The 24,037-nt window shown below is 31.3% G+C and overlaps 1 protein-coding gene across 1 annotated transcript; it reads left to right on the forward strand.

The window, feature by feature from the left end:
• Window positions 1-22,210: 22,210 nt before the first annotated feature.
• LOC129286158 (F-box/kelch-repeat protein At3g06240-like) lies at window positions 22,211-23,116 on the forward strand. The gene has a single exon (XM_054922174.1). The coding sequence runs from the start codon at window positions 22,211-22,213 to the stop codon at window positions 23,114-23,116; it is 906 nt and encodes a 301-aa protein (XP_054778149.1).
• Window positions 23,117-24,037: the final 921 nt, after the last annotated feature.

Genomic DNA, 24,037 nt, shown 5'->3' on the forward strand with positions numbered 1-24,037 from the left:
GATCAATTAATTCAACTTAAGTCTTAAATTTCAAACTCTAAGAATTTACAATTTTGACTCATAATTTTGCAACTTTATTATGATGAATTTGTAATTTTTTTTAAAATTTTAACATGGTTGAAAAATAAATAAATTTGAAATACAAGTTGTAGAAGTTACAGAAGTTACAAAATTAAGAAGTGAACTTGCAAATTTCTAGAGTTTGGGACTTGGGATTTAAATTGAATTAAGGAAATCTCTCTATCATTCTCCCTAAAAATTATTTATTAGACATAATATAATTATATAAATTTTGAGTTAGAAAAATTATGAAATTAATTCTAAATTTCTATAATCTTTTAATAAAAATTTTTCTTCTTTTTTGTAATTTTTTGGATTATTGTCTATAATTTTTGGATCCTTTGTTTTGATTTTTTTTGTCCTTTTCCATAATTTTTATGTCCTTTTATGTCATTTTTTTGTCAAGTATCATTCAAAGTTAACTTTTATTCATGGTAATTGGTAGACTGCACTATTATCAAAAGTTAAAAGGAAACATTGTATCAAAAATAAATTTAAGATCTTAGATATTTAAAAACCTATAGCATAAGATCCAATTTGCTATTTAACCTTTTTTTTAAAAGAAAAATCATAATCAATGACCTTTAGAGATAATTAATTATGCTATAAGATCAAATAATTTTGATACTACTTTGTAGGACCAAAACACCTACTTTTGCTGTGAAAAGACAAAAATACATTTTATGTGTATATTACATACTCTTTTAACAACAAATCCTGATTCAAAAAAAAAACTAGTTCCATTCACATTTTCACAATAATTAATTCTTAAATTAACAACTCTAAAAAATTAACTTGATGGTGAAGAGAAATAAGTGTTGTGCTTAAGCAAGCAACTCTCCATTCTAGACAAAACAATTCCTATTTACATTCTAACAACAACAAATTCCATTATTAACAACTCTAAAAAATTAATTTAATAGTGAAGAAGAACAAGTGCTGTGATTCAGTGAATGAGACCCATTTAAAAAAATAAAGTTTTATTTTTATTCTAATAATAATCAATTTTTTATTAACAATATAATAATCCGATGAACAAATCTCTAAATTCAATTCTCATTTTAACAATAATCAATTCTTCTGTAACAACAAAAATACATTAGGGACAGCTTTGGCTTTTCATAATAAATTTTAATTATACTTAAGTCTTTTGGTCCTACTGAGTAATATTGAAATTCTTTAGTCCTATAATGTAATTAATTGTCTATTTTGCTAGGTACAGTAGCCATTCTCAAGTCAAGGGTAGCATAGTGTTGCCCACACATTAACATAGAACAATTTTGCCCCTCCCTTAAATATCTTTTAGTTTGATGATTAATTAATCTAAAAAATTATAAAGAATTACTAAAAAAATTATAAATAATGACTTAGTAAGTTACAAAAAAAATTGAAAGAAAATTAGTACTGATTAAATTTTTTAAGTTACAAATAAATTCGAATAGACTAATATTATTTTTTACTCATATAAAAGATGAAAATACCATTTTAACAGCTACCGAGTTATTATCTAATTATCAATTCTAGAAACCTTGACAAGTAATTAAAAATATTATATTTCATTTACTAACATCTTATTAAAATATTAAATATGATATTATATATTAAATTACATATTATTATTTATAAATATTTTCTAAAAAAATATAAATCATCTTTTGAAAAATTAACAACTCAACTAGTGTTTGTAAGATTCATAGGTGAATTTGTTTTTGGGTTAATGAGCAAATAGAACTCTAAACTATTACTCAAAAATTATCCTTGATCCTAAACTCTTAAAATATGTAAAATAAACCCTAAAATTTTAAATTTATAATAAAATAAACCTTGACAATTAACTTTTTAAACAGTTACTATCCATATAGGTATTGTTTAGAGTTTATTTTCTTACGACTTTAACACTAACTGCTACAGTACCTACGTGAACAGTAACAATGTTAAAAAAGTTAACAATTAGGATTTATTTTGTTATGAATTTAAACGTTTAGGATTTATTTTATATATTTTAAGGGTTCGGGTTCTAGGGCAATTTTTGAATAACAATTCAGGGTCCTATTTGCTCATTAACCCTTTGTTTTTTTTTAACTAGTTAAATTGTAATTGAAATAAATAGATAAATTATACTTTCTTTGTTAAAAATATAAAGCATTTTTAATCAAATTTTATCTATAATAAAGTAGTTACTTATCTTCAAACTAACAATATCTTTTCATATTTATAAATATCAACTAATATATTCAATAGGAGTACCTTTTTTGTTAAAAAAAGGGGTAATGATTACACCTTAAAATGTTAAAAATGCATATTTTTTAACATTTAACCCTTCAAAAAATGTGTTATATTTTTTAATGAAGGAAGTAAGTTGACTTGCAAAACGTATGGATTTGTAAATAATTATAATATTTAGATTATTAAATATTAAAAAATTAATATTTTAATAAGATATCATTAAGAAATTTAATACTCCCTTTGTCCCAAATTATAAAGAACTTTTAAGAGAGATTAATTAGCGTATTAAAATATAATATACTTTAAGAAAATTAAGATTTCATTAAATATATTTATTCCAATACTATACTTTCTCCCTCTATCTTTCTATCACTTCTTTTCAAAATATTAAATGAAAAATATTTTTAAAAGTTTATATTGTTCATCTTGAAAAAAATAAGATTATTAAGTATATTTAATAAAGTTTGTTAGTATGTAAGATTTTATCTAAAAATATCTTATAATTTGAGACAGAAACAATATTTCTTAATGGGTTAATGTCCAAATTTATTCCTTAAAATTTCACGCAAGAACAATTAGTATGCTAAAATATTTTTAAGCACAATGTCATCTCAATGTTTTTAAAAAGATAAAAATTTATATACTTAACCTTATATACTTAAAGGATTTGTTTTTAATTAAATTAAGACATATGAATCTTTTATAAATTATTTATTCCATAACAAACTCTTGTTATTAAAATTGTTAACATATTAAAATATAGTTGTCTTGATTTAATTGAATAAAAAGATAATAAGTATACCAAGTTAAGTACTTAAGTCTTGCCATTTTAAAAATTAATACAATTTTTTCGTACATTGATACACTCAAATGTTTGACTATTAGTTGAATTTGTTGTGCCTGGCCATCCACCTCACTTAAAAAAAAATTCTAAAACTTTGTTTGGGTGAAGAGACGTGTTGCCATTCAGCGGGAGAGAAAAAGAAACAGGGACATGGAGAACAGTGTCTTTCTTATAACACTCATACGGCACCTTTAGCTTCCTCCTTATTGTTGTATGTGTGTCAAAAGTGTGTGTGTGTCAAAGTCCCACATTGACTAAAGGAAGACATCTCCTAGTGAATATATACTAAGGAATGAAGTGGACTAGTAAAATGGGCTTGGAGGAGAAGTAGCCTCACGCACATGAGACAGGCCAACTCAGGGCAATCGAAGTTGAAATCAGCCGATTCGCCCCCCTTGCGCGCGAGTTCAAGAGGTACTGGGTTCCTTTAACCGGGTTAATTTTACAAAAAATGGTTAAATAAATAATTATTTTTGCTTACCCGAAAAAACATCTGATTTAGCTGTTTTCAAGTTGAACTTGAGGCGTTGGGCAGTTTTCTGGAAACCAAATCCTGTGCGTTAATATTTTGCCTGCCAAACGTCTCCAGATTGAACGCTGAACATTTTTGGATTAATGGACGTGCACGTTTCTGCTGTTTAAGGCGTGTAACTGAAGCATTAATCCATGAACATTTGTTGTTTAATGTGTGTATAACCGAAGCATTAATCGGTAATTATAACCCAACGTTTATGTCTCATTCCTCAGCCTATAAATAGACATTAGTGCGGACAGAACAGATAGAAAATGTTCTCATCCTCTCCTCTGATCTTCTGTTCGTCTGTTTTCGTTCGTAGTCTCTGCTGTTCTGTTTCCTTACTCCGCCACAGGAAGTGCTCGTTTAATCCTGGGGGACTGCCGGTCCACCGTCCAGGTGTGTCAGGATAGTTCTTAAGGACAGTGTTCATCCGGACACGACTCGAGCAATTAGTAGCTCACTGTTCACCTCTGCGTTTGCTGTCTCCAACATTCTTAAGAACTATTCAAGCCAATGGAGACCGACGGTGCTGAGAATGTCACTCCCGAAGGTGTGCTCAGTGGTTCGGCTGGAGGTCAATTCGTCCCTGCTGCTGTTGCCGTTCTCCTGCCAAGGCCGTTCCTTGACATATCAAAGATAAAAGTCTTTGATGGCCGAAACTTCTAACGCTGGCAGGAATGTGTCTTCACTGTTCTTGACATGCATGGTGTGGCCACTGCTCTTGCTCAATCCGAGCCTCCTGCTGATATTGATCAAGCCCAGAGAGTTGCATGGACTCATGCAAACAAGGTATGCCGACACACTATCATTAGCACTTTATCTAATGATTTGTTCGATGTCTACTGTGTCTACAAGGAAGCTTGTAAGATATGGGAGTCCCTGGTGACAAAGTACACTGCTGAGGATGCCGACAAACAAAAATTCGTTGTGGGCAACTACTACAAATGGGAGATGACCGAGAACAAGGATGTCAAGGAGCAAATTAACGAATATCATAAGCTGCTGGAGGAGCTTCGTGCTGAAAATATCAACCTTCCAGACGAGTTTGTTACTGGGATATTGATTGAGAAGCTGCCAGAATCATGGTCTGACTACAAACAGCAGTTGAAACACAAGCAGAAGCAGCTGTCCTTGACTGACTTGATCACTCACATCATCATCGAAGATACCAACCGCAAGGCAATACGTGCAGCTCGAACTAGAGAAATGACATCCAAAGCCAACCTGGTGGAGACAAAGCCTCACAACAAGAGGTATGATTCTAAAATTAAAGACAAGAAGAATAGGAAAACTGATTACAAAAAGAAAGGAGACTGTTTTGTCTGTGGTAAACCAAGATACTATGCAGCACAGTGTAGGAAGAGAGCAAACTGTGATAAGCCTCGGAAGCCAAATGTAAATTTGGTACAACGAGATGGTGACAGTGATGATGACATCATTGCTGTAGTGGTGTCACAAGCTCTCTTGATTTCTGATGTGAAGAAATAGGTGGTAGACTTTAGGGCTACCAGGCACATATGTGCAAGCCAATAGATGTTTACCACCTATAATCCTGTAAAGGAAGGGGAAGACCATGTTTACCTTGCTGATTCCCGAACTACTAAAGTTCAAGGAAAAGGAAAAATGGTCTTAAAGCTCACATCAGGAAAGACTCTGGCTCTGAATGATGTTCTGCATGTGCCTAAAGTTAGAGCTAACTTAGTGTCAGTTGCTCTTTTAGGGAAAGCTGGGGTTAAAGTGTCATTTGAATCTGACAAGATTGTAATGACAAAAAATAATGTGTTTGTAGGCAAAGGGTATTGTAATCAGGGACTGTTTGTTCTAAATGTTGATGAAATGAATAAGACTGAATCTTCTGAGTATACGTCTGTTTATATGGTTGATTCTTTTGATTTGTGGCATGCTAGACTAGGTCACGCTAGTAAAGGTTATATAAATAGGATGCAACAACTTGGACTACTTTCTGAAATTAAAAACAGAGATTTTGGAAAATGTGAAGTATGTGCAGAAACTAAACAAAGTAAAAAACCTTATTTTTCTAGTCAAAGAGAATCTGAATTACTATCTTTAATTCATACAGATTTAGGTGACTTAAAACAAACTATGACTAGAGGTGGTAAAAAATATTATATCACTTTTATTAATGATTTTTGAAGATATACTAAAGTATACTTGTTAAGAAACAAAGATGAGGCTTTTGAAAAATTTCTGTTATATAAAGCAGAAGTTGAGAATCAGTTAAACAAAAGAATTAAAAGGGTTAGATCGGATAGAGGAGGAGAATATGTTTTGTTAAATGATTTTTGTGAAAAAGAAGGAATTATACATGAGGTAACACCTCCTTATTCTCCCGAGTCTAATGGTGTTGCAGAAAGAAAAAATAGAACATTAAAAGAAATGATGAATGTTTTGCTTGTGAGTTCTTCTGCCCTTGATAACTTGTAGGGTGAAGCTATTTTGTCTGCATGTTTTTTACAAAATAGGATACCTCATAAAAAAACGAAGAAAACACCTTATGAGTTATGGAAAGGGTTTACCCCAAACTTAAAATATTTGAAAGTATGGGGGTGTCTTGCAAAAGTTTTATTGCCTGATCCTAAAAAGAGGAAAATTGGCTCTAAAACTTCTGATTGTATGTTTATTGGGTATGCTGAACAAAGTGCAGTGTATCGCTTTTTAGTTTTAAAAAGTGATGTTTTAGACCAAAATACAAGTATAGAAACTAAGGATGCTGAATTCTTTGAACATATTTTTCCTTTGAAAATTAAGCATGTTTCTAAACCTGTTGAGAATTCAGAGTTTGAACAAAATTTTAACGAGGATTTGGTTTTAAGGAGAAGTAAAAGGCAAAGGAAAGAAACAAGTTTTGGAGATGACTTTTACACTTATCTAGTACAAGATGAACCATTAAATTTTTATGAAACTATTTCTTCTCCTAATGCAAAATATTGGAAAGAAGCAATTGAAATTGAAATTGATTCTTTAAGGAAAAATAAAACTTGGGTTTTATCAGATTTGCTCTAAGGAGCTAAGACTATTGGGTGTAAATGGATTTTAAAAAAAAATATTTTCTAGACGGTTCAATTGATAAGTATAAAGCAAGGCTTGTGGCCAAGGGTTTTACTCAAAAAGAAAATATAGATTATTTTAACACCTTTTCTCCTGTGACTAGAATATCTTCTATAAGAGTTCTTATTGCTTTGGCTTCAATTTACAAACTTTTTGTTCACCAAATGGATGTTAAAACAGCTTTTTTAAATGGTGATTTAGAAGAAGAAATTTACATGGTACAGCCTGAGGGATGTGTGATTCCTGGGCAAGAAAATAAAGTTTGTAAACTTGTAAAGTCTTTGTATGGCTTAAAACAAGCGCCTAAGCAATGGCATGAGAAACTTAATCAAGTTTTGACAACTGGTGGATTTTCTACTGTTGAAGTAGAAAGATGTGTTTATACAAAGTTTGTGAATAGTGAATGTATGATTATATGCTTGTATGTGGATGATATGCTAATTTTTGGCTCTAGTATGTGTGTTGTTAATGAAACAAAACATTTTCTTTCTTTAAATTTTGATATGACAGATATGGGTGAAGCCAAGGTAATCTTGAGTGTAAAAATCATAAGGAATGGAAATAGAATCTTGCTTTTCCAAGAACATTATGTTGAGAAAATCCTCAGAAAGTTTGGACATCTTGAAGATGCTCCTTTAAGTACTCCTTATGATTTGAGTGTGCAATTAAAAAAGCACAAGGGTGACCCAGTTGCTCAATTTGAGTATGCACAGATTATTGGGAGTCTGTTACATTTGATGAACTTTACTAGGCCTGATATAGCTTATGCTGTAGGCAGATTGAGTAGATATACTCACTGTCCAGGCAGTAAACACTGGGAGGCTCTGGTGAGAGTCTTGAGATATTTGAGAGGTACCATGAATTATGGTATATTGTATAGTAGATTTCCCGCTGTATTGGAAGGATACAGTGATGCTAACTGGATTTCGGATTCAGAAGAGACAAAATCCACTAGTGGTTATATATTCACACTTGGTGGTGGTGCAATAACCTGGAAGTCAGCAAAATAGACAATCAACACAAAATCCTCAAGGGATTCTGAGTTCATTGCAATGGAGCTGGCTGGGACTGAAGCTGAGTGGTTGAAAAACTTCTTAGCAAGTATTCCAATAGGTGAAAAGCCCACACCATCAGTGTCTTTACATTGTGATAGCCAGTCTGCAATAGCAACAGCTAAAAATAAGACCTTCAATGGCAAAAGTAGACATATTCGATTGAGATATAATATTATAAGGCAGCTGCTTAAAGACGGGGTCATCTCAATCGATTATGTGAGATCAGAGTTAAATCTAGTGGATCCGTTAACTAAACCCCTAGGGAAGAAATTTATTATTGAAACGTCGAGGGGAATGGGACTTAAGCCTGTTTGAAATTAACGGTGATGGCAACCCAACCTTTGTGATTGGAGATCCCATGAAGAAGGTTCAATGGGTAAGAACAAGTCACTTGTTAGTTCTGCTAGCACTGAATTTTGTCCCTTCCTATGGCTTGAGAAAGTGCTAGAATGCATTGAATGGAGGCTGAGCGAAAGCTCTTAATGTTTTCATAGTCCTTACGGATGGTGTATTCATTGCAGATACACTTGATGAAAACACCTATACAAATGTGGAGTGGGGCCGCTCCTATGAGATCGTGGCAAAATCTCTAGAGCATTTGTTAAAACCAGGCGAGCGCATGGTCGATAACGTGCAAAACCATCGTTAACAGCAGAGACTGTGGGGGTATAATCCGATTAATAAGACCTCTAGCACATGCTCAAGATCTGTTGGTTCAATAACAAAGTTACACCAATTTTTCTGTGTACTAAGTTTTATTAGTCTAGGTTTGGTTCAAGTCGACAGACACTAAATTCAAAGTGATTATCCTCCGTGTGAATAACACAGATGAATATAGATCCTTTTGACACATGTGGGGGATTGTTGTATGTGTGTCAAAAGTGTGTGTGTGTCAAAGTTCTACATTGACTAAAGGAAGACATTTCCTAGTGAATATATACTAAGGAATGAAGTGGACTAGTAAAATGGGCTTGGAGGAGAAGTAGCCTCACGCACATGAGACAGGCCAACTCAGGGCAATCGAAGTTGAAATCAGCCGATTCGCCCCCCTTGCGCGTGAGTTCAAGAGGCACTGGGTTCCTTTTACCGCATTATTTTTACAAAAAATGGTTAAATAAATAATTATTTTTGCTTACCCGAAAAACCTCTGATTTAGTTGTTTTCAAGTTGAACTTGAGGCGTTGGGCAGTTTTCTGGAAACCAAATCCTGTGCGTTAATATTTTGCCTGCCAAATGTCTCTAGATTGAACGCTAAACATTTTTGGATTAATGGACGTGCACGTTTCTGCTATTTAAGGCGTGTAACTGAAGCATTAATCCATGAACGTTTGTTGTTCAATGTGTGTATAACCAAAGCATTAACCGATAATTATAACCCAACGTTTATGTCTCATTCCTCAGCCTATAAATAGACATTGGTGTGGACAGAACAGATAAAAAATGTTCTCATCCTCTCCTCTGATCTTCTGTTTGTCTGTTTTCGTTCGTAGTCTCCGCTGTTCTGTTTCCTTGCTTCGCCGCAGGAAGTGCTCATTTAATTCTGGGGGACTGCCGGTCCACCGTCCAGGTGTGCCAGGATAGTTCTTAAGGACAGTGTTCATCCGGACACGACTCGAGCAATTAGTAGCTCGCTGTTCACCTCTGCGTTTGCTGTCTCCAACACTTATCACATCGATGAAACTGTTGATCAATTTGATCAAAAAAAGTAAAAAAGCAAAAACGCAAACATTCATATGCACATTCTCAATTTCCTTCATTCCAACTTCATCAAAAACTAAACCCAGCAAAAAATTATAACAGGGAAGGAACACGTAGAGGTAATCATTTAGCGAGAGAGAGAGAGATAGAGAGAGAGAGAGAGAAAGAGAGAGAGATTCCACGCAGACAATCTTGTTCACGAGAGGAATTGATCTCACCTTATAGATGGTCGAAGTAGTTGGTTAAAATAATGTTATAGTTTTTTGCAAGTTAATAAATAACATTAGACTAATAGGATTTATTTTTAATTCAGGGGACTAAATTAGTATTAAATTTTTACAATGTTCTTTTTTGTAATTTTCTATATCTTTATCTATAATTTTTTGGATCAATTAACAATCAAATTAATGAATATTAAACAAGGGTGACATTACTCTATTTTTTATACATGAAGGAAACATTTGCTACATTTAACTTGAGGCTGCCCAGTGCACGTAAAAAACAAGAAAAGTAAAGTTAAAGAGCAAATTAGCATTTAAACTCCATAAAATATGACTTTAATGAGTCTCTGTGTATCTTTGTTCGTTGAACATGAAAAAGAATGTTCAACCTATATTATTATTCATATTGGATGAATCATTTGAATACATGCATTTCACATTCACACTCTATATTCATAATTATGTATACATGAATTATTTTGATTTATATCCTTTCTTTTATTCTAAATATAAGGTGCATTTAATTTTTTGCTCATTTAACATCCTGAGCTTCATATTCATTGATTCATTGTTGTTCATCTCATATCATATATATTCATGAACATTAATTTTTCAATAAACAAACTAACACAAATGCATTTATTCTTAGTCATTAATACATATACATGAACAATTCTTATTCAATGAATGAATCATTAAATAAACATTCCAATATTAGCACATGTTCATGAACTCTCTGATATGATAAACCCCCACATAACTTTTAAAGATGTAAATTATATTACATGCGACATTTGGCCCAACTAGCTATACTATATAAGAAGCTTACTATCAATTTCATCTTTGTACTGGTCATATGCACAAGGACAAAATGGCTCCAAGTGTGTTAGTGAGTGAACAAAAGCATGAAGAGAGGAAAGTAGCAGCAGATCTTGTGTTTGATCCGACTGTGCTTGGAAATAAGTTGGACTTGCCGGAGAGCTATCTATGGTCTAAGGAGTACTTGGCTCAAGCCCAAGGTCAATTGGAAGCGCCAACTGTAGACTTAAAAGGAGTCATGACTGGGGATCCACAAGCCATCCATCGAGCTGTTGAACAAATAAAAGATGCTTGCTTAGTGCACGGCTTCTTTCTAGTGATCAATCATGGAGTTGATGACCTTTTGGTCAAGAAAGCATATGAGCATACTGATGCTTTCTTTAAGCAACCGGTTGATGCAAAATTAAAGGCTGATAAAGTCAAGGGCTCCTTATCAGGGTATTCAGGTGCCCATGCTGAGCGCTTCTCTTCTAACCTAACTTGGAAGGAGACCCTTACTTTCCTGCTTCCCCATGATACTTCAAAACCTGTGGTCAAGGACTACTTCATCTCCACCTTAGGCCAAGATTTTCATGAAACAGGGTAATTCGTTAGATGGATCATTGTTTTCCTATTAAATAAATATGAATAGATAATGCATATAAGCACATGAAATCAAACATTGATTGTCTTACTTTACTTAATTTTGCAGGATGGTTTTCCAAAAATACTGTGATGCAATGAAGGAGCTAGGGATGAAGATAATGGATTTGCTGTCAATAAGCTTAGGGTTGGATGAGACATATTTCAGGGACTTTTACTCAGATGGATGCTCCTTAATGAGATGCAACTACTACCCTTACTGTCAAGTGCCTGCTGAAGTCCTTGGAACAGGACCACATCGTGACCCAACCTCACTCACCATACTTCACCAAGATCATGTTGGAGGACTCGAAGTTTTTTCAGAAGACAAATGGTTCACTGTTGCACCTGTTCCTAATTCCTTTGTTATCAACATTGGTGATACATTCGCTGTATGTCCTTCTAACCTATTCTCTATACACATTTAGCTTCTTACGCTTTTAGCAGACAATGCATTATAAGCACTAGCTACTATATGCAAATGAAATTATTTGTATGCTTCAATGTTAATTGTGTAGGCAATAACAAATGGAAGGTACAAGAGCAGCCGACACAGGGCAGTGGTGAACAATCACTTTGAGAGGAGGTCCTTGGCATTCTTTATGAATCCAAATGGAGAAAAGGTGCTTCAACCACCACCAGATATTTTGCGCCTTGATGGGGAAAGGAAATATCCCGATTTCACTTGGTCTGAGTTAGCGAATTTCACTCAATGGCACTACAGAGCTGATGAATTTACCTTTCCGAACTTTCTCAAGTTCATGTCTGCCAAGGCTGAATCTGTTTCTACTTGATTAAACCCTTCTATATTGTCTCGTCTGTGGGGGGTTTACTTATCTACAATAAAGACTTAAATGATATGATGTTGCAGTGATATTGTGCTCCATGTTTCTCTAGCTATTTTCTCTTTTGCTTGTTTTCTTCTTATCTGCAATGAAGAATAAAATGATGTGATGCTAGAATTATATGTTCCATTCATGCTTGTTTATTTCCTTCTCTATTGCTCGTTTGTTTCTTACATATCTACAATAATGAATAAGATGTTTTGGAAATCTGTGTTCATAAAAAATGCTGAAACGCAAGGGATCAAATTTACAATCCATACTTCTTAAGACATATAAGAACAATGTGGCTTCATAAGGGGAAAACTTTTTGCCTTTTCAAATAACAGCATAGTTTTATATTTTAATAAAGATATATCAATAAAACATTTAGATATATTTGCCTTCGATGATTGCAAAGAATTTGAAGTCATTTTTTTAGGTTAGATTTTTAAAGCTATAAGCTATTTTAAATTTTTCTATGTGTAATTAATGAGTTTTCCCCCAAAAAAAATACCTTTAATAAATAAATCAATTGATCTGATTTTAGTTGAAAATGTCATATATTTTTGAACTTATGGTGTGTACTCTCTCAATTTAAAAATATAAAGCACATTTTTAAAGTACAATGTTTAAAAATATTAAGCATTTTGGGTCTTTTGCAATGCATTTAATGAGGTTTTTAAAAAAAAAATACTTTTAATTAGAGGTTTAATTAATAATGTTTTCTAACTGAGATACCATATTAAATAACTATAAACACGAAAAGAATTTAATTTTAAAGATAATTAATTAATTCATTAGTGGTGTAATTTAATTAAAAATATTTATAATATTGGAGGGATTGTGTCATAAAAGAAAAGTCAGATGTAATTGAAGAAAAATAAACAATGAATGCCACAGAAAAATAGGAAGAGAAGATCAACAGCCTCTTGTCTACAAATATGGCGTTCAACAATGACGACCAATTTAGTACCAAAAGCCTTCAGCTATCCTCAAGCAGCAATATAAACCCTCAAAGCCGTACAAGTTAACTGTCGCGCCATGAAATTAGAGGATGCCAAGCACGAGGGAAAAATTATTTCATACATCCTTTAAGCCTTAATTGAATTTTTTTTATAAATTTTCTTCTTTCTTCTTTTCTTTTAAGTTATGATATGATTAATAATGTATGCATTTTAATAAAATTTTTAATATTTTTGTAAAAATTTCGACAACACCTCCCTTATATACAGAATTTCCCGAAACTCTACAATACAATTTTACAAGTAAAATATCACAAATATCAAGAGCACAACTCCATCTAGCAAACAAACAGAGTATAACAAGATAAGGACCCTAACTATAGTCTACATGGAGCATTTAAAATACGATTTACAAAAATATGATTTCATAATTAGAGTTTTACATCAAGAGAAAGTTTAGATCCACAGCTTCTCCACTTTTCATTAATAATAAAAAACACCGATGATCAGCATCAGCTAATGAGTCTGAGACCAAAATAAATTTTCAGTGAATAACATCACAACCATAACATTTTGTAGAATCAAAATAAATAAAATATAATAGTTATATAAATTAAATGAGAAAGCAATTCTATATAACAAATTTGCAAACTTGAAATAAAAAGTTCTATACGTAACTCCAATAATAAAAACATTTAAATCTATAATGATAAAGTAACTTAAATATTTGATCTTGACAAATCAAAGTGATTAAATAAATAACAAATAAGAATAACAATATTAATTAATTGAAAACCATTAAATATAAAATCACCAATTAACTAAAAATTCATATTTTTGAAGATTTATCAGAATAATTCACAAACGTAGACACATAGTCCACAAGGATAAATAATCAAATGCAACTTATGCCACAAAAAACAAACGTGGACACACAGTCCACGAGGGTAAGTAATCAAACATAGCTTGAGCTACAAAACAAACGTAGATACACAGTTCACGAGGGTAATACTAATCAAACGTGGCTTGAAACCACGAAATCAAACACAGGTGTTAAACCCACAAATAACAAATATGATAACAGAGTTCATGAATATCAAACTAGTTAGTCATTAACCATGGCACGCCAAGGGTTAACAGAACTACGGTTAGCAACCAATATTTTGTATAAAATCCTCTCCAAATTTATTTTCAAACATGCGAGAAAATCATCACTATTAAAATATAATTTTTGTTTTTGAAATCAAACTCGTATGAATTGTTCTTAGGCATTAAAACTTGCCAGAATAAAATTTTATATTCAATGCTCAAATTTGCATTTATTGAATAATCAAAAATTGTTAATGCTGGTGAAAAATGATTTTTATCAATCTTGAAAATATATCTCATAAGAGCAAAACATTCATATGCCATAATGTAAATATTCTTCAACATTGTCTTGTAACTTAAAAATAAAGAAATTTAATTAATAAAGTATCCACTTTCAACTTCCTTGTCATTAGAATAATCTATATAAAATATAAAATTTCAATAAAAAAATAGTTGAAAATTTAGTTGAGATACTATTCACTTACTTAATGTTTTCTCAATGTACAATATTCTCCACTCACTACATTAATAGATTTCCCCTCCTTCCAAACTTCCTATAGAATATATTAAGGTCTTAATAAACTTTGAACAATGCTCAAAAACTCTCTTCCAACATTAATACCTCCTCTGTCTATATATACAATGACAATAGATTTAAAATTTTGGAACCTAGATTTATACAAAAATTTCTCCACAGACATAACTAATTTTTCAATTCACTCAGAAGAACTTATAACATTAAAACCTCTTATCACATTATCTATCAACAACTAATTTTACAATTAAATTTTCTTTGCAACCTTCAAGTTAATTTATAGAACAATAATACATACACTAACATATTTCTTATAGGAATGAATGAAATTTCAGAAAAATGCAAACAAAATCAAGCAAAACAATTCTAATAAATATTTTATTTAACACTTTATGATCATTAATCATTAAGCTTATATTACCCTTTTCCTTTTTTAATTTCACCTCTCTAAAATTTTACAATATCAATATTACAATCAATAATCTAATCAGTTTCAATTAAAACTCTAGCCTACAGCATCGTTGTCCTCTTCTTTTCTTCATATTTTGTTTGCCAAATTTCATTTCCAGACAACAATCAATTCAATTCAGGAAACAATACTATTCTTCCTCCATCATACACGATCAATATCTTAATTAAAAGAAAGACAATTCCAGGTTTCAACAAGCCATCACAATCACACAAACAGAGACTAAACGAAGGAGGGAAGAGAGGTGAGGTTCACTCACCAGCAGAGCAAACGAGGCTGGACCAAGGAGAGGGATAAATCAATGTTGAGGAAGTGGCCCAAACTCATAGCGAGCTCTCACACACAATCCAGCGCTAGGCAGAAAAAGGGAGAATATCGAGGCTCTCACTATCCACACATGCACGTCGTGGATCCAAAACAGGGGAGAATAATTGGGTCTTAGTTCAGAGGATTAAAGATTGAGCAACGGCGAAGCACGCCTAAGCACTTGTCTGCGGTGGTCTGAACCACGATCGAAGGTTGGAGAAGACGCAGAAGAGTTTCAATCTTTGACCCTCTTTGCAACTCAAAACAAGATCGAAGAAAGAGGAAAAGGAGAAATTATGGTTTGAAGCCCATATAGCAATGGCTAGAACTCTCTCTCACAGACACGCCGATCAACACTTGGAGATGGTGGGGGAGGAAGGAGAAGATGAGAGAAAATGGGTTGAGTTCTAGACTTCTCTGCTTCCAGAACATGATCGGGAAAAAGGAGAAGAGAATAGACAAAAATACCTGAGCGCTCCCTCTCTCTTTTCTGCACACACAGCACCGACTAAGAAGAAGCGAGTCAAATAAAAAGCTGATGGAAAAAATTACAAAACAAGACCTAAAGCTAGTTAAAAAAATTTTAAAAGAAGACCCTATCAAGTTTTTATATTATAATATTTCTAAAATAAAAAGTAAAGACTCTTTTAATACTTTTTCATATAAATAAAAATAAAACTAACATTTGGTTAAAGTAAGGTTCAAACTTCAAACTTTAATATTTATAGTCAGTATAAATTTTACTAGGTTATTACTCTTCATTTATCAAAAAAATTATAATAAATCAATAAATAAATATCCATTAGAAGAAAATTTATTTAATTTAAAATTTAGGGTTATTACATTAAATTCAACCAAGTACATCAAATACAAGACACTTCAACTTCAATGTTCACATTTTTTTTAATTACCAAAATGTTCACATTTAAAACTTGAACCAAGGAACTTGCGTATTAAACCAATAACATCTAATATTAGTGCTAATATCAGGAGACACGTTGGACTAATGACATTGCTTCTACAAATTTAAAAAAAAATATAATGAAATTCATTATAGCCTTAAATAGACATAATTAATTCCATGAAAGCTCCATACTATACCAAACGTTAAACAAAAAATTTGATTTATAAATCATGAATTTTACTTGTAAATTATAAAGTTGCAATTATTAGTGAAAGCCGTATTAATTGTCAAGAATTTTATTAATTAAATATAATTTTAAATAATCCGTAGGTTAAATATGTAAATCCCATTTATTTCACAAAAGGGCAATTATATATTTTCACCTAAAAACTAAATTACAAGAGAGGCCTTTGAACCTACAGAATTATTTCAAATTCTATTAGGCCTTCAATGCAAATAAGTTGGTTTTGGGGACTGAAATACAATTCTTCCTTCAATGAGAAGTAAAGAAATCATAACCATTCATTTACATATTTGCTATTATTTTGCATTATTTTGCTATTATGAAATGGAAACAAAGAGAAGTTTGGAGGAGTACTGTTTAAAGGACTTGGACATTCAACCGTGGATAATGACTCAAGATGCTGAGTGTAGATGGCAATACCTGGGATCAAAATATCCAACTAGTTTTTGTTTCCCTTTTTTTCACCCTTCTTACTTCTTCATCCTTCTTTTCTTCCTTTGATTCTTCATTTTTCTGGTGGTTTTTATTTACTTGGCTTTTTTCTAACCCAGCTAAACCGATTATGCTAACATTTTTACTGATTTCGGTCAATTCAAGACCTAGTTAACCTATTCTTAATGGTTTGAAGCATTCCTAATATCATTACTGACGCCGGTGGTATTGACGACATAAGAGAGATGGATAACAGAAACCAACGGCCAGAGTTTCATCTTCATCGACAGGGCCAGATGTTGGCCAATGCCTCAAGCATCTCCAAAACTAGCCACTTTGAACCCCGGGTGCTTCACCTGTCGCCTGACTCAAATTCAAAGAAGTATCCTCCTCCATCTACACAAACGAAGAATTGAAATCGCCAACTGATCCAAAAAGGTGAAAAATTTATCCCAGAAAATTATAACTTCCTGGGATATAAGAAAACCTGAGGAAAAAATTGATAATGGCTTTTCGGTTTTGATAGAAAAAGATAAAAGAGAACCTGAAGATTGGAAGGAAGAAGATAAGCGAAGGTTCTCGCTATCCGACGGTTGACCTCTGAGATTGCACATAATCATCTCAAATGAGATCCTTGCCATCTCTGCTAAACTTGGTCGCCAATTGGCTCCTGTGCTGGTCGAGCAATTGCTGGTCGTACTCTTTCAGAAGCTCTCTAGTCAGCTTCGAGCTAGAGACGATGACGTTCAGGTGGAACTGAGCCCACTCGGCAAAGTAGCAGAACCCGCCCCCTGAAGGTCGGTGCTTTGAATCTACCGTTGTAATTAGGGCTGACATAAGATTGGCGTGACCGCGCAGGCTTCTTTTTATGAGGATAATTAATATTAACTAGTGTACTGCCGATGCGCGGTGTACAAATTATTTCATAATTTTGTTGGGCGAAAAAATGATCATTAAATTTATTATAATGATTCTAAGTGTATTTGGATTATCTGTTAGATAAAATTAAATAGGAAAGGAATCGGATTACAATAGATTATGAGATAAAATGTATAGAACATAACATCATTATCCATACACACATACATAGCAAGTCAAATGGCAATAAGCACTACTAAAAAAACAACAAATTAGCAACAGAATTTAATGATGACATAAATTTTCATCGCTAATCAGTCACAAATTTGTCGCTAATTTACTAACAAAATTTAGCAACAAAACATTCCGTTGCTAAAAAATCACTCGCTAAACCGTTAGAAATAATTTTACTGATAGCATTTACAGACAGAACATTCTGTCACTAAAAAATCCACCACTATTCTATTGCTAAATCATCAGAAATAATTTAGTGATGAAAATTTTTGACAGAAAAGTCCATTGCTAATTTTCAGGATAAGTTATTCTCATTTTGTCATAGCATTTGTAACAAAAAATTCCATCCCAAACCTTTTCATCATAATTCAATAGCAAAAATGTTTTAAAATTTATTATATGATGTATAATATATATTTAATAATTTATTATTATGCCATAAATAAATAATTTAATGATTGTAATTTATTATTTTAAGATATTTAGATATTAATCATATTTATAATAATTTAAATTATATATTTAATTAATTTTTTGATAACATAGTAACATATCTAATTATTTTTTTAAATAAAAATATTAAAACATAAAATATTATATATTATAAAAATTATAATATAATATATAGTGATAATAAAATATTTTTTCATTTTAATATTAAATTTTCTACAGAAAATTTAATTTTTTAAAAATATAAAATAATATAAATAAGTATTAAATAAAAATTAATTTATTTTATTAATAAATAAAAATAATCTTAAATAAATATATTTAAATTATATATCCATTGATATATATACATATATACAAGTGGTTAAATATTATATATTTAATTTATCAATTAAAGACTAAAGATATCTTTCAGCTCAATTAGCAATAGGGTTGGATGTAAAAGTTCATGAAAGTGTGAAGTTATGGGTTCGAACTTGACCAAGGCACGTTTAAAGTTAATAATAATATATGAGGTCGCACTTGCCTACTAGGTAATGTGGCAATGGTGATTTTTTATGAAATTTTCATTTGTGATAGACTAGTGATAAAATGCATTCCATCATAGAATTGAAATACCTTATTCTTGTTTAGTGACAAAAATTTTCCATCAATTAGTGATGGGATTGCAATTCCGTCGCTAATTCTATAGCTTTGAAATCCTGTCACTAACATGTTTAGTGATGAAAAATCCACTGTTTTTTAGGGGAAGTCAGGTCTACATTTCAATCTCTATGGCAAAATTTGTTATCAGAAAAGAATCCTTCTACAACAAAATCATGATTCAACAATTTACTAATATATAGCGGTTCCTGGCTCTATGGAACATAGCATCATCATCCATACAACTTGTTTGGTGCAAGTGGCTATCGAGACAGTAATAAATCAGCTTATTGAAAGAGAAAAATTCCATAGTTGCTCTATATTCATGTCCCATCTGAATTCTATGACATGTCAAGCAAAGCTCAGAATAAACAGGGAATAGAGACTCAACTATTATGCACTAAACCAATAGTTAAATATTTCTAAGAATTTCTCATGCAGTCTCATAATAAGGCAATCAACCTCCCCCCCCCCCCCGCCCCAAAATCCCAGATTTGTCCCAAGGTCATATCTGGCATATGGATTTCTAATTTTTTTTATTACTCCCCCCCCCCCACAAAAACAAATTTGGACATGTAATAAGTAGGATTATAAAAGAGATTTGTGGAAAAATAAGTAAGGTCTGCATGTAATGTGACACACCTAGCTTAATTTATGCTGATTCAAATCACACAGTAAACACTGTCCATCCTTCTTCATTTGAAACAAATTTCAATTAAGTTAGAGAAGACAACAGTTTATACCATCCCAAGTGTCTATTTTCTAAATGAATAAATAAATGACACCAATAAGAGACACAAGACAAATAATTCTATTTATCCAAACTTCAGGGAAATTACAGCAAGAAAAGAAAAATGATATGGTCGTGATTTATACGCACACACATGAGATGCTATTTCAAAGAAAGGTCAACTAACAAACAATGAGTCATAGACAAAAACAGTAAATAACTATATACATTCAAATTTTGAATGTTATGAGGCTTAGAATATCTGAGAGTTCAGAAATCACATTCAGAGCATTGGCCACAAAGTAAGTTTATAAACCTTTTTGATAATTTATCAGCTTCATGTATTTTGCTTATTGATCATATTACTATAATTTATGAGAGATAGGAAAAAGAAAATATTTCCATAGAAAGGAACCTTTCATAATGTACTCAGGAAGTACCAACATAAACTAAAGCATAAGGTTCCAATAAAGAATCTCACAACATTTAAAAGAAGAAGAAGAAGAAGAAGAAGAGTGATCAAGAGAACATGAGGCACGAAAGTGTAATTCGTCAATTCAGAGACATCATTTTAAGCCCCTTTGACCAAAAGGATGGAAATTATAATATAATATACCTGTCCACCTGTGAAATTATAAATATTTAGAAATCGTATAAAGAATTTATTAACAGAAAAGAATGAGAACATCAGCATCACGATTTTCCGGGTACTTCTTATGTACAAATAGATTTATTTCTGAGTACTCTCAGTAATAAGCTTCCTTCTATAGGATCTAAATGTAATTTATCCTTTTATTCATGTTACTTGTTAACTTAATAAAGGAATTGATACCATACAATATTATCATGTAATAACATCGAGAAAATTTATCAAAATCATAACTTGATTTGTTATTTTAATAATATTATTTGTTTAGAACTTTAGTGTCTAATGAAATAGGCATGTTAATCACTTCTCTGTAAAATATAATTTCAATTCCTTATGTTGGGTTTTTTCAACAGGGCCTAATTTTGTTGCTTTATTTTTTTTTCAATTAATTAAGTAGATATAAATTTTATGCAAATATAATTTGAAAAATTGTGATGTTGAAAAATAATTCAAAAATTACATTAAGAATTGAATCAAATTGAAAGTCCAGCCAAACAAGACTTTTTTTATTTAGGGCTGGTTTGTTTAATATTAAAAATAAATAATTTTTAAATAAGTTGTAGGTTTTATAAAATATTAATTTATTTTATATTTGGTCTAATAATAAAAAAATTATTATTTAATAAATTTTAGATTTTATAATATCTTTGTGGATCTTTGCTCATAAAAAAATTCTTGTTTAAATATTTTAAAATTTAATAATATTTTAATATATCTTTGTATTTTTATGATATATTTTTTATTTACTGCATCATATTGTTTTCAAAAGTTAATTTCTCAAATTGATTAAAATATGTTTTTTAAATTCTAATTATTTTCAAAATTTTAAATAAAAATTATAAAATTTGAAAAATATTTTTTAAAAATAATAATTTTTTATTAAAAACTTAAATAAATGGGTCAGCTAAATGAAAGATGATAAAAACATATAATTAGTATATCAAAATTAAATATCTTTAGATTCTTATTTTAAAAAAATAAAATCCAGCTTGAATTAGATTTCATCAAAGAGAAATTAAAACGCACAAAAACTAATGAATAATTATTAAATCAAATAAATTTATGTTGAAATCTACCAAACATCATAATAAGTCAAAATTGAATACAAACAGTAATTCAACTTCAAATTTTTCAATATTTAATTAATTAAAAGATATTAAACGAAACAAGTGAGAATGAATGATGATAAGGAAAAATAACGTTTTTGTATATATTTAGATCGATATTATATACTACTATCTGTTATTGTAAAAAAAAAAAAAAACTATAACCTTTTCCGTCCAATTCAGTCTATTTAGACTTTTTATTCTTTTTTTTTTTTTGTTAATTGAATCCCAGTGACATCTTATCGTACCAGTTATCCCCAATACATACTGATTTAAAAAAATATATATTTTTTTGCTGAAATACTCTTCACACAAAATCAGAGACGTTGTATTTAACGGTAAACATCCGGAGAGACACGCCAACGTTGACCTTTAACCAAGTGACACTATCAGAAGCTCAGAACCCTATTCGGTGTACCATCAAACCTGGTAATGGAAGACAACGCGCAACCCTGTATTCCCAATGATATCATCATTAATATTCTCAAGAGACTTCCGGTGAAATCGTTAATCCGGTTTCAATGTGCTTGCAAAGATTGATAAAAAACCCTTCAAGACTCATTTTTTCATCCAAAACCACCTCCTCCATTCCAGTTATCAAAACTCTTCACTTCTCCGCTCATGGTACCATCCCATGTTGCGTTATATGCGCATTGGTCTACTGCATCGCGACAAGCAAGTCCTTGAAGATCAAAATTCTATCCTCCTCCGGATATTTCCTAGGATTGTTGGTTCCTACAATGGCTTGCTCTGTCTCGAAATCTTTGGAAAAGGTGTATATCCTCCTCTCCTTTTACTGTGGAATCCAGCGACTAGAGAAGCCAGGAAGGTTCTTCCCAAAATTATCTTTGATTTCCATTGCAATTACTATTTAGGATTTGGGTTCAGTCCAATTGATAATGATTACAAGATAGTGAGAGTTTATCTCTCTATGTTTGACGTTGTGGTTAAAACACTAGAAATCTATTCATCAAACTTGAGGTCATGGAAGGTAGTAGAATTTGAAAACTTGAAAGGCATACGTATTAGATGTCTCGAAAATGTAACTATTAATGGAGTTATGTTTTGGATTGGTGGAAAGCTAAATGATGATTATGATACAATACTTTCATTTGACCTATCAAAGGAAGTGTGTGCATTGATACCAGCACCTCATTTAAAATATAGCAATAAGAAAAGACTTGTCATCTATGAGAACAAGCTTGGTGTGGTTCTTTGTATTGTTGGGGAGAATAAATCTTATTCAGTTCATTTGTGGGTGATGGAGGAGAATACATGTTCATCTGGAGAGAGATGGAATTGGACTAAGATATATAGTAGCAGGCCCGGTCCAAGAGTGTCTAAACCAGCTGTTATTTGGAGGAATGCAATTGTATTTGATCCTTCCCATGAGGTTGAAGATGATGTTCACACTCAAAACTTTTATCAGCTCAATCTCACTACTAACAAGTTTGACAGTTTTGTTATTAGATGTGGCCATATCGTTAAAGTTTTTGATTACATGGAAAGTCTTGTATCAATTAGCAATGTCAATATTATTGAAGAACTTTGATCTAAATTTTTATTATTACATTACAAGTCTACTTTGTTTAAATTATACTCGTGGTGGAAAACGAATCTAGCTATATTAATAGTTTATATTTCAATCCTTCTTGCTCAGTTATGTGAAATGATTATGTAGATACTCAACTATCAGTTGTTTGTTAACCGATCTATAATTTCTAAGTCGTTTAGTTTTTTATGATGAAGTTTTCCAATCATGCTCAGAACTCAATCAATGTGGTTTGGACTGTGTGTTATGTGGATTTGGATTGAATCATAGAAATCATTTGGTTTGGTCGATTCTTTCTTTGAGAATTGATTGTGTTTCATGTTAGTGTTAAGAAATTTGGCTTTATGAAATTTTGCTTTTGGTTTATGGATAGCCATCTATTAGTCATAGGTGTATGCACATTATAGGTAATATTGTTTTTCAGAAACGAAAGGATGTTTAGGGCTTTAGATCAGAAAGTGATGATGATCCAATTTTCTTTGTTTTATTAACAATATAATATATCTAACGATTTGACACTTGACTGAGTACAGCGGTATGGTGCAATTTTTTTTAGGAGAAAGATTTAGATTATTAGGTTATGAGAATCTATCATAACTAAGGCATGCTTTTAAATTTAAAAAACACTAACTTACAAAGATATTTATAAATTACTCATCAATAAAGTTTTCACATCAATAGTAGGGCCTGATCTTACAATCTTATAAATTATGGATTAAATTTTTATCAATTAGATTAACTTTTATTAGTATAGTTAATTTATATATATATTCCCTCCGTCCAAATTATAAAACACTTTTAAAAAAATTTTATATATTAATAGAACTCATTATACTTTATAACTTTACTTTTTTAAGACAAAAATATAAACTATTAAAAATGTTCTTAATTTAATACTCGATTGATAAAAGAATATAAAAG

This window comes from Prosopis cineraria, unplaced genomic scaffold (assembly GCF_029017545.1).
Source record: "Prosopis cineraria cultivar Desert tree isolate PC_DT_omini unplaced genomic scaffold, ASM2901754v1 PC11, whole genome shotgun sequence".
NCBI classification, from domain to species: domain Eukaryota; kingdom Viridiplantae; phylum Streptophyta; class Magnoliopsida; order Fabales; family Fabaceae; genus Prosopis; species Prosopis cineraria.

Excerpts from the sequence above, each read along its gene's own strand:
- LOC129286158 (XM_054922174.1), top strand. The coding sequence starts at position 22,211 with ATGCGCATTGGTCTACTGCATCGCGACAAGCAAGTCCTTGAAGATCAA.